Source organism: Microtus pennsylvanicus, chromosome 10, assembly GCF_037038515.1.
Source record: "Microtus pennsylvanicus isolate mMicPen1 chromosome 10, mMicPen1.hap1, whole genome shotgun sequence".
Taxonomy (NCBI): Eukaryota; Metazoa; Chordata; class Mammalia; order Rodentia; family Cricetidae; genus Microtus; species Microtus pennsylvanicus.
The window spans coordinates 659,430-675,692 of NC_134588.1; the positions used below are offsets into that span (position 1 = coordinate 659,430).

The 16,263-nt window shown below is 35.9% G+C and overlaps 1 protein-coding gene across 1 annotated transcript in view; it reads left to right on the top strand.

Annotated features, from left to right (window-relative positions):
• Positions 1-3,454, top strand: part of Cdh19 (cadherin 19) — a 112,125-nt gene extending 108,671 nt beyond the window's left edge. The window contains exon 13 of the mRNA XM_075987377.1: positions 1,881-3,454. Coding sequence (XP_075843492.1) covers positions 1,881-2,371 — 491 coding nt within the window. The 3' untranslated portion in view covers positions 2,372-3,454. The remainder of the gene's footprint in view (positions 1-1,880) is intronic.
• The last annotated feature ends 12,809 nt before the right edge of the window (positions 3,455-16,263 follow it).

Here is a 16,263-nt window from a genome sequence, read left to right on the forward strand (position 1 = left end):
CAGAAATGAATGAATGTTTCCCTAACTCCACATCATCTCCAACATAAGCTATAATTACTTATCTATGGTGACAATGACTAGAATGCACCGAAAATTTATTAGACTTTGACCATATTGATGTTTCAGTACTCAAAATCAATTATTGCTCTTACGGACTTCCAGTTTCTAGTACAATCCCTAACCCCATTGATGAGAGCTACCTGAAATTCTGGCACCACAAACATCTGATTCACTCTTCTGACTGTCTCAGATACATATACAGAGTCCTACAAAGATGGAGGCAAAACATTCATACATATAAAAAATAAATAAATTTATATAATCTATGATATTAGGTATCAACTGATAAAGTAATGTCATGTATAATTAATCAGATTAGTGTTTCCTTTTAAATTTAAAAGATTTAGTGAAGTCTTGGTATTATACGTTTTCAAGCTTTTGGTAAAATTCTCCTATAAAAATATATTCTTTTTTTATAGTAGATTTATCAATCTAGTCTCTTTACTTCTTATTTAGCCTGAAGATTTCTCATTTCTTCTCAACATGGCCTCAGTAGGTTATATGTTCTAAAATTTCATTCATTTGTTCCATGTTGTCTAATTTTTCGATATGTAATTATTCAGAGTGAGATCTTACAATTCCATGTTTTTTTTATCAGCTACAAATTCTTCTTTTTCTGTTTTATTTGGGTCATGTCTCCAGTTTTTAGAAGAAATATTCTCCCTCCCTACTCCTCTCACCCCCATGATCCCAATATTGTCAAGCAATCTTGTCTGTTTCCTCTTCCCAGGTGGATCTCTACAGGATTTTCTTAGGGTTCACCTTGTTACTTAGCTTCTCTAGGATCATAAACTATATTCTCAATATCTTTTGCTTTACAGGTAGTATCCACTTCTGAGTAAGTACATATCATGTTCATATTTTCTGGTCTGGGATATATATATATATGTAATTTTAGTAAGATCACCTCTTATTTATTTCAAATACTATAAAAGAAAGTTCTAAGGAGACACATAAAATTGAAAGCTAAGAAAAAAATTGAAATTGATTATTGTTGAGACACACACTATATTTAGTTATTCTTATTTTAAACTAAAACATATTTTGACCTTGTTCCATTTCTACCTGCTTTTATTTTTTTTCTCCATATAGCTACTAATCACTGTATGTTTCAGATACCTGAGTTAATTTGGATTTTCTAAAATTGCTGTTATATCACCTAACTCATATGAAAATGCCATATGGATTGTTTTACACATGGGTGTCTTCTTTCATACAGGAGATATGATGCCATATACATATACTTTCTGTTTCTCACTTGTCATAAGTCATTAATAATAAATTGTTTTCATAACTATGAGATCTACCAGTAAATATTAAGTTTTTATAACAAGGTCTGGTATATAAAAAAATTTAAGTATATACATATATACATATATTTTGTAGTGTACTCATACTATAAGTAAAATATACAAAATAATCTATAAACACTTAAAAAATATCTATACCATGAGTTTTCCTCAAAGAATATCAAATGATTCCTTTTCTGAACATCAGTTATCATGGATCATTGGTGAGTAAACATATTCAGATTTCAAAATATTTTATTATTGTACTTTGTTCTGTATAACATTAGAAGAATTAAATTACATTTTGAATTTTAAATTAAGTAAGAGAAAAAACAGTTCACTTTACTTTCTTTACTCATTCCTCTAAACCATCACACAGAATTATGACTCCAGATAACATTTTCCATGACCTACTACTTTCCTTAGAGTCATCAAGTTTGCAATGACTTCCTGAACTTCGGTTAAGGCAAAGAACTGCAAAATTTACACTATGCTATATGAACTAATTTATATTCATATGTCTTTCACCAGGGTTTATCTTTTTGATGCTGGCTTTGAAACAACGAAGAAATCAAATCCTATTTCCAAAGAAAAATGAAGAATTTGGAGAGAATATATTTTGCTATGATGATGAAGGCGGTGGGGAAGAAGACTCAGAAGCCTTTGATATTTCAGAGTTGAGAAGCAGCATAATCATGAGAGAAAGAAAGCCACGGAAAAGAAAGAGCATGGAGATCAGGAGCCTCTATAGGCAGTCTCTGCTGGTGGGCCCAGAAAGTGCTATATTCCGACAATTCATTCTAGAGAAGTTGGAGGAAGCCAATACCGATCCATGTGCTCCCCCTTTTGACTCACTGCAAACTTTTGCTTTTGAGGGCACAGGATCATCAGCTGGCTCTCTGAGCTCCTTGGAATCTATAGTCACTGATCAAGAAGATAATATTGACTATCTAAATGATTTGGGACCTCATTTTAAAAGATTGGCATACATGTTTGGTTCTGCAATGCAGCTTAACAACTAAGGTTTCCCTATACCAACATGCAAGGAGAATTAAAATATATTTACATTAAATTACAAGCCTTTGGTAAAATTTCATTCTCTGACTTTCTGTCCAGGAGGAGCCCTTGTCTGTAGAATTGATATTTCAAGTACATACTTGTGGTTATTTCCAGTAAAACACAGAGTTTGAGAGGGGTAAAACCAATCATATTTCACATATGACTGCAAGCCACCCCTTCTGAATCACTAAGAATCATTAGAATTTTTTGATGTAATCCAACACAGACTCTCAACAATGAAGAAGGGAAAAATGAGAAATGTATCAAATAAAGACATCTGCATAGTTTTTAATCTAACCATTCCTGTGTGATGTAGCAATGATGCCTCTATAAGTATGAAATTCCTGATGTTGTGCAAAGATCAAATTTATGATCTTGGGAAACTTGAGTGATTTTATAAAGAATTAAAAATATTATTTTACATGTTAGAAGTTTTCTGATTGAGATTCTATGAATCATTTTGTTTTGAAACTTTTTCAATTGTACCCTTTAGTATTCTGGGTTTGACTATCTATTAAATACATGAAATAATGAGAGTTATAAAGTAACTCACATTAGTTCACTTATTATGAATTTGAATAACAAATGGAAACAGAAAGCATTCTTAGGGATTTTTCATAGATTAATTTCCTAGCAACTACAAATACTTCTTTTTTAATTGTAAAACTAAAATAAACAAATGCAAGTCACCATTTACTTGTCATTAAATTATTGCTTTTGTAACGGGTGGAAAGTATTAAAAGAAGTTCAAGTATACTTTGGTTTATTTAGAAACTGTGATAGCCATATAATTGCAATACTGAATTCAAATTTGAGTTACTATTTACCACAAATGTTACAATCACCTACACTGAATTTCACTATTCATATAAGTAAAACATGGTATCTGTCATTGTATTTTTTATCCTGTTAGGAGAATAGCATGTGAATGATCACTCAGTACCCTCATATACAATGGAGTCTTCTCTTTATAGTATTATGGAGGAGTAAATGATTTGCTGTCAGACATGACTTTAGGGTAAATAAAACATAAAATGTGATAATTTAATGTACTTTTCAAGAATGTTTCTTATAATGTCAAAATCATAATGGAGTCAAAATTGGTATTTGAATAGGAATTAATGCAGTGAGTACAATGCTCTTCAAAATGGTTTTATAATGATTTTTATTAATAATGTATGACCTTGAACTAATATATATATATATATATATATATATATATATATATATACATATATATACACATATGTATATTATAGTATTGTATTATTAGGGTAGTCAAATAGTTCTATTTTTCTTTGTGTCCTGAAGCTTAAACTTCTATATCAAATAGTATAGAAAGAATGTAAATTTGAATTCAGAATTATTTTGTTCATGGAACAGATATTTTTTAACTTGTAAGATCATGAAACTATCACAAATGTAATATAATAGTTAATCCAGAGTTACACAGAGAAGCACTGTCTTAAAAAAATGTATAAAACAAAACTCTTACCAAAATCCCAAAAACTTTTAATTCATATATTTAATTCATATAGAGATGTATGTATTGGAAGTTTATTAGTCCTATCATATTGTCCAACTGCCCAATTATATATTATACAAATGTAATGAGTAAAATCAATCCAGTAATGGATATTTCATAAGATTTAAAATGATTGTTAGGGAACCTTTGCTGAAGAACTGAAAAGTATGATGAGAACTGATTAAATACAAAGAAAATATAGTCAAAGAAAGATATTATGTTTGGGGATCACAGTAGGGATTTAATACATTAACCTCTTTGCCCATCTGTATGAACAACTTATATGCATGATATAAAATATATAACAATTTGTTTATTATTCATGACCAGATACTCCTTGAAGATTTGTTTAAAACACATTGTGCCCATTATAACTATAGGGCTGTCACATGCAGGATATATTGCAAAAAATAATAATTATACCTATAGTTATCTGTAAAATACATTTCTTCTTTAGCCATTCCTAAAACTTTCCTAATACTAGGGAATGAATAAACTCCTCACAAAGTACTGTGCAGTATTTGTACTTGCTTATCTTTTGTTTAATCATGAATGCTGCAAAATTTTAGCTATCTCCCATATTAATGCATTATGTGAATTTTAATGGTTTAATAAAATATAAATTAACATATATAATTAAGTAGATGTAAAAAATTTCACTCCATTCTCTCTATATTGTTTTAGTCTTTTATTTCATGTTACCTTTCACTGTTTTCTCCCAAAAATTTCTCTTATTCCTTTCTTTTCACATTTGGTATGTTCTCAGATATGACTTCCTCAGGAAGCTACACTTTATTACTTATTTACTCCTGGTAGTGGTTGCTTTGCATTAACAATTCCTTTAAAGCTTTCTAATGTCTATGACAATAATCATCCATATCATGACTCATTCATAATTTGTTACTCTGTACTTAATTATTCATAATCTCATTTCTTTCTCTCTGTATTATTTTAATTTCTCAGTTTTACTTTACCAATCACTCTCTTCTCCAAAGCATTTCTATTATCTCTCTCTCCTCACTTTGGGTCCCTTCTCAGATATGACTTACTCTGGGAGATACACCTGACTACTAATTCACTCCTGATAATGCTTGCTTTTCAAATTTTAAATATTCACACCACTTAGCTGTTTAAAATTAATAATAATTTAAACATATGTAGTATATCTTTTTCCTTGTTATAAGATCAATGTGGGAAAAAAGTCTTGAACTTTGTTGTTTTATATTTTTATTAATGGATTCCAAAACATAGAAATGAGCAACATTTTTTCTAGTTTTATTTTATTAAAAACTCTCTTTTTCCATTTGACATACTAATCCCAGTTCCCAATCCTTTCCCTCCTCCCATTCCTTCCATATCCCCTCTCTACCCTCCATCTATTCATCAGAGAGGGTAAGGCATATTGCTTTGGGGATAGGCCAAGGCCCTCTTTATTATATCTAGGCTGAGCAAGATACTCCTCCCAAAAAGAATTGGTAGCAAAAAAAAAACCAGTAAATTTTAGGGATAAATCCTGGCCCCACTGCCCTCCTCATACAATTGTCACTCACATTCCGAGGGTCTAGTTTGGTCCTATTCTGGTTCCTTCCCTTGCAGACTGAGTTGGTGAGAACCCAATAACTTAGGTAAACTGTTTCAATTGGTATCACCATCATGGTCTTGACCTCTTTGCTCATATTCTCACTTCTCCCACTTTTCAGCTAGACCTAGGGAGCTCAGCTTAGTAATACACTGTGACTCTCTGCTTCTATTTACATTACTTGCTGGCTCAAGGTTATATGGAGACATATAAGATAGTCTCTAATCTGACTACTGGGCAAGGACAACTAGAACAAACTCTCCACTATTGCTGAGGGTCTTAGCTGAGGCCATACTAACAGATTCCTGGGAATTTCTCTAGTGTCAGGTTTCATGGTAGCCCCATCAATCAAAATGTCTCTTTACTTGACTTCCACTGTCCTTTCTCCATACTGACTATGCCATTCATTCAAATATTCCTCGCCTCCCTTTCTTCCGTCATCCTCCCCATCCTTTCAACTTCCCTTTCACCCCCATCACCATGATCCAATTTTACAAGAAACGGATATTTCCCCTTTGCAGCTGGATTATTATATATTTGTAGCATTCTCCTTGTTAGTTAGCATCTCTGGTGTTTTAGAGCTGGTATTCACTTATGAGTGATTACATACCAAGCTCATCTTTCTTAGGACTCAGGATTTTTTTTTCTAATTTCATCTATTTCCATGCAAATTTCTTAAATTTTTCTTTATATTTTTGAAAAAAAAAACAAAGTAACACTTTTCATTATACTTACGAATCCTAGTTTCCACTCACTCCCCACATCCCGTTACATACATTTACCTACCATCAACTCCTCAGAGAGGGTAAGGAACATAAGAAGGTCCAAATCCCTCCCTACTAGGCTGAACAATGTATGCATCCAAAGTGAATAGGTTCCAAAAAGGTAAATACAAGCAGTAGAACTAAATCCTGGTGTAACTGCCAGAGACTTCATAGTCTGCCCCAGCCATACAACCATCACCCACATTTAGAGGGAGGAGTTTGGTCTATGCTATTTTCTTCCCTGTCTGGCTAGAGTTGGAGAGCTCACATTAGATCAGAAAAAGTATTTCAGTCAGAGCACCCATTATGGTCTTGACCTCTATGCTCATATCCTCACTCCTCCCACTGTTCAGCTTGACTTTGGGAGCTCAGTCCAGTGCTCTGAAGTGCTGTGCCTCTGTTTCCTTCAGGTGCTTGTTGAAGATTTTATAGTGATATTTAAGATATCCATCAGTCAGAGTACATGGTTAGACCTATTTGGGCACCCTCTCCTCTTCTGCTTTGGTCATTCTTGCGGATTCCTGGGAATTTCTCTAGAGCTATGTTTCTTGCTAGCACCATAACAACTCTCTTGACCAAGAAATCACTTTCTCTGCTCTCATCTCTGTCTTTCCTCCATCCCATCTATCCCCTTTCCTCAAATTCTCCTCTCCCCTTCTCCCCTATCTTCCCCTTCTGTTCTCCCTAGTCCTCCCATCCCCATGCTCCCAATATTGTCAAGCAATCTTGTCAATTTCCCCTTCCCAGGTGGATCTATGTAGGATTTTCTTAGAGTTCACCTTGTTACTTAGCTTCTCTAGGATCATGAACTATATTCTCAATATCCTTTGCTTTATAGGTAGTATCCACTTCTGAGTAAATACATACCATGTTCATCTTTCTTGGTCTGGGTTATCTCACTCAGGATGGTTTCTTCTAGTCACATTCACTTGCATGCAAATTTCAAGATGTAATTACTTTTTAAATCTGAGAAGTATTCTAATTTGTATCCATTCTTTAGTTGAGGGACATCTAGGTTGTTTCCAGGTTTTTGCTATTTAAAATACTGTTGCCATGAACATAGTTGAACCAATGTACTTGTGGTATGGTTGAGCACCTTTTGGATATATGCCCAAGATTGGTATTGCTCAATACTGAGGTAAGATAATTCCCAATTTTCTGAGAAACCACCATACTGATATCCAAAGTAGTTGTACAAGTTTGCATTCCCACCAGGAATGGATGAGTGTTCCCCTTACTCTACAACCTCTCAAGCTTAAGTTTTCTTTGGTGTTTTTGATCTTAGACATTCTGATAGGTGTAAGATGGTATCTCAAAGTTGTTTTGATTTGCATTCCCCTTGATGGCTAAGAATGTTGAACATTTCCTTAAATAACTTTCACCCATTTGAGGTTCTTCTGTTGAGAATTCTCTGCTTGGCATTGCACCCCATTTTTAATTGGGTTATTTGGAATTTTGATCTCTTATTTCTTGAGATTTTTATATATTTCCAACTTTAGTTCTTTGTCTGATTTGTAGTTTATTAAGCTCTTTTTCATTAAGTAGACATCCTCTTTGTCTTTCTGACTTTGTCCTTTGTTCTATGGAAGCCACGCAGTTTCAGGGGGTGCCATTTATTTGTTGTTGTTCTCAGCGTCAATACAACTGTAGTTATATTTAAGAATTGTTCTCCTGTGCCCATGCATTGGAGGATATTCTCACTTTCTTTTTCATCAATTTCAGTGTAGTCTGATTTATATTGAGGTCTTTAATCCATTTGGACTTGAGTTTTGTGCATGGACATAGATATAGATCTATTTTCATTCTTCTACATGTGGACATTCATTTATGCCAGCACTATTTTTTGAAGATGCTGTTTTCAATTGATTAATTTTAGCTTCTTTTTCAAAAATCAGGTGTTCATGGGTGTGTGGAATAATATCTTGGTCTTTGTTTTGATTCCATTGCTCAACCTCTCTGTTTTTATGTCAATACAAAGCTATTTTCATTAGTGTAGCTCTGTGATAGAGTTTTGATGTCAGGCATGGTGATGCCTCTGGTAGTTCCTTTATTGTAGAGGATTTTTTTTGGCTATTGTGAGATTTTTGCTTTTCCATTGGAGTTGAATATTCTTCTTTCAAGGTCCGTGAAAAATTATATTTGGATTCTGATTTGGATTACATTGTATCTATAGACTGCTTTTTGTAGAATTGACATTTTTATTATGTTGAACCTACCTATCCAAGAACATGGAAAAGCTTTCCATTCTCTGGTATCTTCTTCAATTTCTTTCCTCATAGATGTAAAGTTATGTATGGATAATTAGGATTTTTCACTACTTTAGTTAGTGTTACCCCCAGATATTTTATGTTTTTGTGGCTATTGTGAAAGGTGGTATTTCTCTGATTTCTTTTGCAGCCTTTTGTCATTTGTATATAGTAGGGCTACTAATTTTTTGGGGTTGATCTTGTATCCTGCCATATTTATGAAGGTACTTATCAGTTGTAGGAGTTTGCTGTTGATCTTTCGGGGTCACTTATGTATACATCATATCATATGCAAATAATGAAATTTTCGCTTCTTTCTGTTCAATTTGAACCCCCTTGATCTCGCTTTGTTGTCTTATTGCTATAGCCAGACTTCAAGAACTATGTTGAATAGATATAGAGAGTGGACAACCTTGTTTTGTTCCTGAGTTTAGTGTAATGGCTTTGATTTTCTCTCCATTTAATTTGATGTTGGCTGTCAACTTGTTGTATAGTGCTTGAGATTATCATAAGCTTTTTTCATTCAATATATTAATATGATGAATTAACTTAATTAATTTTTGTGTGTTGAATCAGCTGCATCTGTGTAATGAAGCCACCTTGTTCATGGTGGATGATTTTTTATGGGTTTGGGTATCCTGTCTGCTACTATTTTATTGAGTATTATTGAATCAGTGTTTATAGGAGAGATTGGTCTGCAACACTATTTATTTGTTGAGCCTTGGTGTTGTTTTGGTAAAAGGGTAACTTATAAACAGTGTTGGACAATGATCCTTCTGCTTCTCTTAATATGGAACAATTTGAGGAATAGAGTTATTCACTCTTCATTCATGTTGTGGTTTTAGTTCCTCACTAAAACATCTGACACTGGGCTTTTTTTCAGTTGGCAGATTTTTGTTGATGACTTCCATTTCCTTGGAGGTTATAGGTCAATTTAAATTGTTCACCTGGTTGTGATTTTATTTGGTATATTGTGTCTATCTAAAATATTGTCCATTTCTTTTATGTTTTCCAATTTTGTGGAGTACAAGATTTTGTAGTGTGATCTAATGATTCTCAGGATTTCCTCAGTTTCTGTTATCATATTCCCCTTATTATTTCTGAATTTGTTAGTTTGGATGTTCTCTCTATGCCTTTTGATTAATTTGTATAAGGGTTTGTCTATTTTGTTTATTTTGTTAAAGGACAAGCTCTTTGCTTCATTGCTTCTTTTATTGCTTTATGTGTTTCTATTTTATTGATTTCATATTTCAATTTGATTATGTCCTGTCTTCTACTTCTCCTGGTTAAATCTGCTTCTTTTTTTTCTAGAGCTTTCAGCTGTTCTGTTAATTCAATAGTGTAAGCTTTTCCCACTTTCTTTATCTAGGCACTTAGTGCTATGAACTTTTCTCTTAGCATTGCTTTCATAGTGTCCCATACGTTTGGTTTTTTTTTTGTTGTTGTTAAATTCTTGGAAGACTTTTCTTTCTTTCTTTATTTTTTCCTTGACCTTGACCTAGTGTTCATGCAATTGAACACTGTTCAATTTGCATGAGTTTTCAGGCTTTCTGCAATTATTGTTGGGTATTGTTGAATTCTAACTTTAACACATTGGTGATCCAATAAATATAGGGGCTGTTCCATTTTTTTTATCCATTGAAGTTTATTTCTTATCTTTGTATGTGGTCAGTTTTAGAGACTGTTCCAGGAGGTGCTGAGTGGAAAATACATTCTTTCGTGTTTCCTTGAAATGTTCTATAGATGTCTGCTAAGTTCATGTGAGTCATGACATATATTAGTTCTTTTAATTCTCTGTTAAATTTCTGTCTGGTTGACCTGTCCATTGGTAATAGTGGGGTCTTGAAGTCTGACAATAAGCCTGTGAGGTTTGATGTGCAATATAAACTTTAGTAATATTTCCATCTGTGGATGCTCTTGAATTTGGGACATTGATGTTCAGGTGTGATACTTCATCTTGATAAATTTTTCATGTGTTGATTTGTCCTTCTCCATCACTTCTGATTGTTTTTAGTTTCAAATCTATTTTGTTAGATATTAGGTTAGCTACACCTATGTGTTTCTTAGGTACATTTGATTGGAAAATCTTTTCCCAAACCTTTATTCTGAGGTAATGTCTTTCTTCGATGTTGAGGTGTATTTCTCTTATACAGCAAAAGGAGGTACCTTGTTTCATATCCTTTCTTTTAGCCTATGTCTTTTTACAGGTGAATTGAGTAGCTTAGAATAAAAACATTAATGAACAGTGATTGTTAATTCCTGTTATTTTTCGGTGGGATTGATTGTGTGTTTCTTTTCTTTGGGGTTTGCTAATGGGAGGTTATCTGTTGCCTGTGTTTTGTGTGTTCAGTCAATTTTGGGGGGTTGAGGTTTTTCTATTAGTTCTTTCTGGAGGCTGGGATTTGTGGATATGTATTGTTTGATTCTTGTTTTATCATGGACTATATTATTTTATCTATTGATAGTGATAGAAATCTTTGCTGGGTTTAGTAGTCTGGGCTTACATCCATGTTCTCTTAGAGCTTGTAACATATCTGCCCAGAATCTTACGGCTTTCATTGATTCCAATATGAATTTGGGTATAATTCTGGTAGATATGCATTTACATGTTACTTTGCCTTTTTCCTTTGCAGTTATTAATATTCTTTATTCTGTATGTTTTGCATTTTCATTCTTATATAGGGAGGGACTTTTCTTTGGTCCAGTATTTAAGGAATCCTGCAAGCTTCTTGTACTTTCATTTGGATATACTTCTTTTGGTTGATAAAGTTTTCTTCTAGATATTGTTAAATGTGCCATTCAGCCGGAGTTTTCTTTTCTCTACCCCTATTATTCTTAGTTTTGGACTTTTCATGGTGTCCCAAATTCCCTGGATGTTTTTTTTTCATTTTTTTTTATTTATTAAAACTTTCCAACTCCTCCAATTTACCTCCCCCTCCCCTCACTCCTCCTTCCCCTCCTTCTTCACTCCTAAGAGCAGTCAGGGTTCCCTGCCTGTGGGAAGTCCAAGGTCCTTCTGATATTTGGTTTTAAGAATTTGTTGGATTTAACATTTTCTGTGACCAATGAATCTATTTCCTCTATAGTATCTTCAACACCTGAGATTCTCCCTTACATCTCTCTTATTCTCTTGGTTTTGCTTGCATCTGTAGTTCCTGTTTATTTACCCAGATGTTCCAATTCCAGAATTCATTTGGTTTGTGGGATTTTTTTTTTTTAAATCTTGCCTCTATTTCAGTTTTCAAATCTTGAACTGTTTGTACTGTTTGCATCACCTTCTTGATATTTTTCTTGGCTTTGTTGAGTTTCTTTAAATGATTTATTGATTTTTTCTATTTGTTGTCTGTCTTTTCCTCCATTTCCTCTTTAGAAGTCTCCATAATCCTCATGAAGTTACATTTAAAATTTATTTCTTCTGCTTCTTTGGTTTTGGTTGTCCATGTCTTCCTGTTGTATGGCCATTGGGTACTGGTGTTATCCTATTGTTTTTCAGGTTTTTGAATGAATTTTTACATAAGTGTCTTTTCATCTCTTCCTCCAACTGATGCAGGCATTTTCTTTGTCTCTTGGTCCATTCCTTGCAGTTGCTGTTTTGTCTTTAAGAACTGTTCTTGGTCTGGTCTATATTCTCATTGTGATTCAGCGAGCCACTGGGTTCTTTCCTACTCTGCTCTCTTCATCCACTCTCTTGGTCTGCTATCTTGGCCCACTCTTTTTCTTTGCTCTGTGCAGTTGCAATCTGGCTTTCAGATTTCCTCTGAGGTTGCAGAGAATAAAAGAGTTTGAGATAAGACTCACAGCTTACAGGGGTCAAAAATTGGGTGGAGGTGTTGGAGCAGCTTATATGCAGAAAGCTTGTCTGCTAGCTACCTAGAAATGCTGAGACAAACAGGGGAAAGGACAAGAGTTTTGGATTAGTACCAAGGGCATTGTAACTGGGGTGCCTTTCTGTTTGGGTGCTCACTCACTGTTGTATTAGGGGCGGCGGCGGGGTTGCGTCCCCAAACACCCCAGCCGCCTGCCCTGCCCGGCTAGCTTATGGCCCGAAATAATTACACAGATACTGTATTCTTTTAAACACTGCTCTGGCCCATTTCTAATCATCTGTGTAGCGCCCCTAGGTGCACTTACCGGGAAGATTCTAGCCTAAGTCCATCCTGGGTCGGAGCTGGGGCATGGTGTGCGTCTTCCCTGGAGCAGGTAGCATGGCGTCTCTCTGAAGGCGTCTGCTCTGGAGAGGAGAGCTGTCGAGTCTGACCTCACTTCCTCTTCCTCCTGGCATTCTGTTCTGTCTACTCCTCCCACCTATCTTCTAACCAATGAAATGGGCCGAGGCAGTTCCTTTATTGCTTAACCAAAGAAATCAACAGATTGATATATGACACTCCCACATCACTTCCCCTTTTTCTGTTTAAACAAAAAAGAAAGGCTTTAACTTTAACATAGCAAAATTACATATAACGAAACAGTTATCAAGTAAAAATTACATCAGAAACATTTATACATGTAACAAAATTGACCGTAAATCTCTATCAATACAAATTATTCATACCTATATCATTTCCCCCTTTAAATGTAAAAGAACATTTATAAACTATATTTGGGAACATGGGCGCAGTTTTTTCTCTCCAAACTGCTTCCTGCTGAATGGGGGCGTCGTTAATTAGGTCTTTCATGGTATAACCTGTGTACCAGGGTCATCTCAGTTGGCAGTTGAGCGAAGTAATTTTCTGAAGATGTTCACAACAACCCTTCAGGAGGACGTGGTCCATCATACCAAATCGGAATAGAAGAAATCCATAGAGTCTCATCCTCTGTGAAAACAAAAGAAGACTCTCTCCAAAGCATCATATCCTTAGACCCAAATTCTGAAGTCGTAATACCCTTATATCCATTCTGGTTCCACTTGGCAGCCCATATAATGAAATGTCTCTCTGTACTTAGCTCCTTCACAGTCAAAAATTTTAAAGAAAACACAATAATACAAAGAATCCAGACTCTCTGTGAATTTTTCATCTTTACGCGGCTTATTTTTACTCTATCTCTTTTAATCTCTTAACTATCTGTACTCTGTCTCTTTAAAGACTTTACCTTTTTTTTTAACCATTAACTTTATTCTCTATATTCTTTTTCTTCTCTCTCCCAAGCCTACGTACATTCATCCAACAGTGTGACTCATTCAGTGGTCTGAATCTGTCCTATTGTGAATCTGCAATTTTTTACTATCCAGGAGCACTTTTGATTTGCGCCTTTAAATCATTAGGCGCTTAAGAATCTAAGCTGAGACATTCCTAAGTTAACTTTTTGCTTTTTGAGCGTATATCTGTGGACCAGGCTGTCTTTGAACTCTCAGAGATCCGCCTGTCTCTGCCTCCCAGGCATTGGGATTAAAGGCGTACACTACTACACCTTGAAATCACAGAGATCTGTTTGTCTCTGCCTTCTAGGCACTGGGATTAAAGGCATGTGCTACCACACCTTGAAGTCAGAGGTCTATCTCCCTCTGCCTCCCAAGTGTTGGGATTAAAGGTGTGTACTACGACACACAACAACTCGCTTCCTTTTTTTTTTTTGTTTTTTGCTTTAAGAACTTCAACTTTCAGCTTGCATATATTTTTAACACACAGTAAATCATTTAAAATTTTGCTTTCTCTTTGACGCTCTCTTTACTGTATATCTCTCTTTTTCTGACCACAAGAGCCTTTAAATTACTGAGCAATATCAGTAGGACTAAAGGCGTGGCTTTGCCGGCTGGATCCTTAGCTTTCCAGCCTCACGGCTGAGGTACTGGCTGTAGCCATGTTTATAGCATTTCAAGGTCCCTGCCAGCCAACAAGCTACAATAGACAACACTCAAGTCCTCTCTCTGTAGCCGGCCCTCCTGCCTCAAACAGTCAGAGTTTGGCCTGGCAGGATGGCCCAGAAATCCGGCATTTTTAAACAACACAGGTTTGTTCCTGCTGCTGAGTCAGGAAAATTTCAAAATGGAGGACATACCATTTTGTGCTAGCTCTGGGGCCGCCAGGTAGGAGCGGTGCTCAGCACTTTAATTCTGAGACTGAGCGTGCAGCACAGAAATTCTTTTCATCCAAGTTACATCCAAATCTGACACGCAGAGCACTGCGCAGTCTAAAAACACGTCTCTGTATGGCGGCAGGAATCCGCCATGCTCTTCCGCCTGCCTAAGCCTGATTTTGCCTTCTGCCCAGGAGCAGGCGGGGAGCTCTGAGTCATCATCAAGGTCTCAGAGCACTCTCCTTCGGATCCCAAGCGGGAACACAACATAAAGCCAGAGTTTTCACTGGCGGCACGGCCCCAGGAAGCCACGCTTTGAAATGACACAGCGTTTTTTCTGCTGCTGTTGTCGAATCAGGAAATCTCTCTACAGCACACCACCAACAAACAGCAAAAATCTGTGTTAAACTCTCTCTCCATTATTTTTAAGCCTTCTCAGGTTTTCTGTGGACTCAGTTAGCCACACGTCTGGGCGTCATTTGTTGTATTAGGGGCGGCGGCGGGGTTGCGTCCCCAAACACCCCAGCCGCCTGCCCTGCCCGGCTAGCTTATGGCCCGAAATAATTACACAGATACTGTATTCTTTTAAACACTGCTCTGGCCCATTTCTAATCATCTGTGTAGCGCCCCTAGGTGCGCTTACCGGGAAGATTCTAGCCTAAGTCCATCCTGGGTCGGAGCTGGGGCATGGTGTGCGTCTTCCCTGGAGCAGGTAGCATGGCGTCTCTCTGAAGGCGTCTGCTCTGGAGAGGAGAGCTGTCGAGTCTGACCTCACTTCCTCTTCCTCCTGGCATTCTGTTCTGTCTACTCCTCCCACCTATCTTCTAACCAATGAAATGGGCCGAGGCAGTTCCTTTATTGCTTAACCAAAGAAATCAACAGATTGATATATGACACTCCCACATCAACTCACATCTTGGTCCTCTCTGTGAAGTTGTAACCTGTGTTTCAGAGTTCCTCTGAGGCTGCAAGTGATATGGAGGTTTGGGGGTGGAGCGGGACTTGTAGCTTAAAGGTTCCAATTGATAGGCAGTTTCCACTGAAGAGAGTGAGGTTTAGAAGTCTTCTAATAGGGCGTGGGGTTTGATATGCAATTTACACTTTAGTAATATTACTTTTATACATGTGGTTGCTCTTGAATTTGGGTCATAGAAGTGCAGTATTGAGACTCCATAAGGATCTTTGTTTGACTGAAGTCTATTTTATATGTTAGAATAGCTAGTTTGATTTATTTGTAAATTCTTTTTCCTATACTTTATTCTGAGGGATTGTCTGCCTTTGAGGTTGAGATGTGTTTCATGTATACAGGAGATGAATGGATCCTGTTTTCTCTTCCATTCTGTTTACCTTTGTCTTTTTATTGGTGAATTGAGTTCATAGGTATTAAGAGATATTAATAACAAGTGATTGCTGGTATTTTTCAGTAGCAGTGTTTGTGGTTGTTCCCTTCTTTGTGTTATGTGGTTTACTATTGCCTGTGTTTTCATAGGTGCAGCAAAATTTATTGGGTTGGAGTTTTTTTACTAGTCCTTTATGTAAGGCTGGAATTTTGGACAGGTATTGTTTAAATCTTTTTTAGTCAAGAAATATCTTGTTTTCTTTATTTATTGTGATTGGAATATTTGCTTTTTAGACTTTAGAAAGTCTGGGCTTTCATTCATGATTTCTTAAGTGTTTACAGCACATCTGGCCAGGACCTCCTGGCTTTTGGTGTTTCCATTGAGAA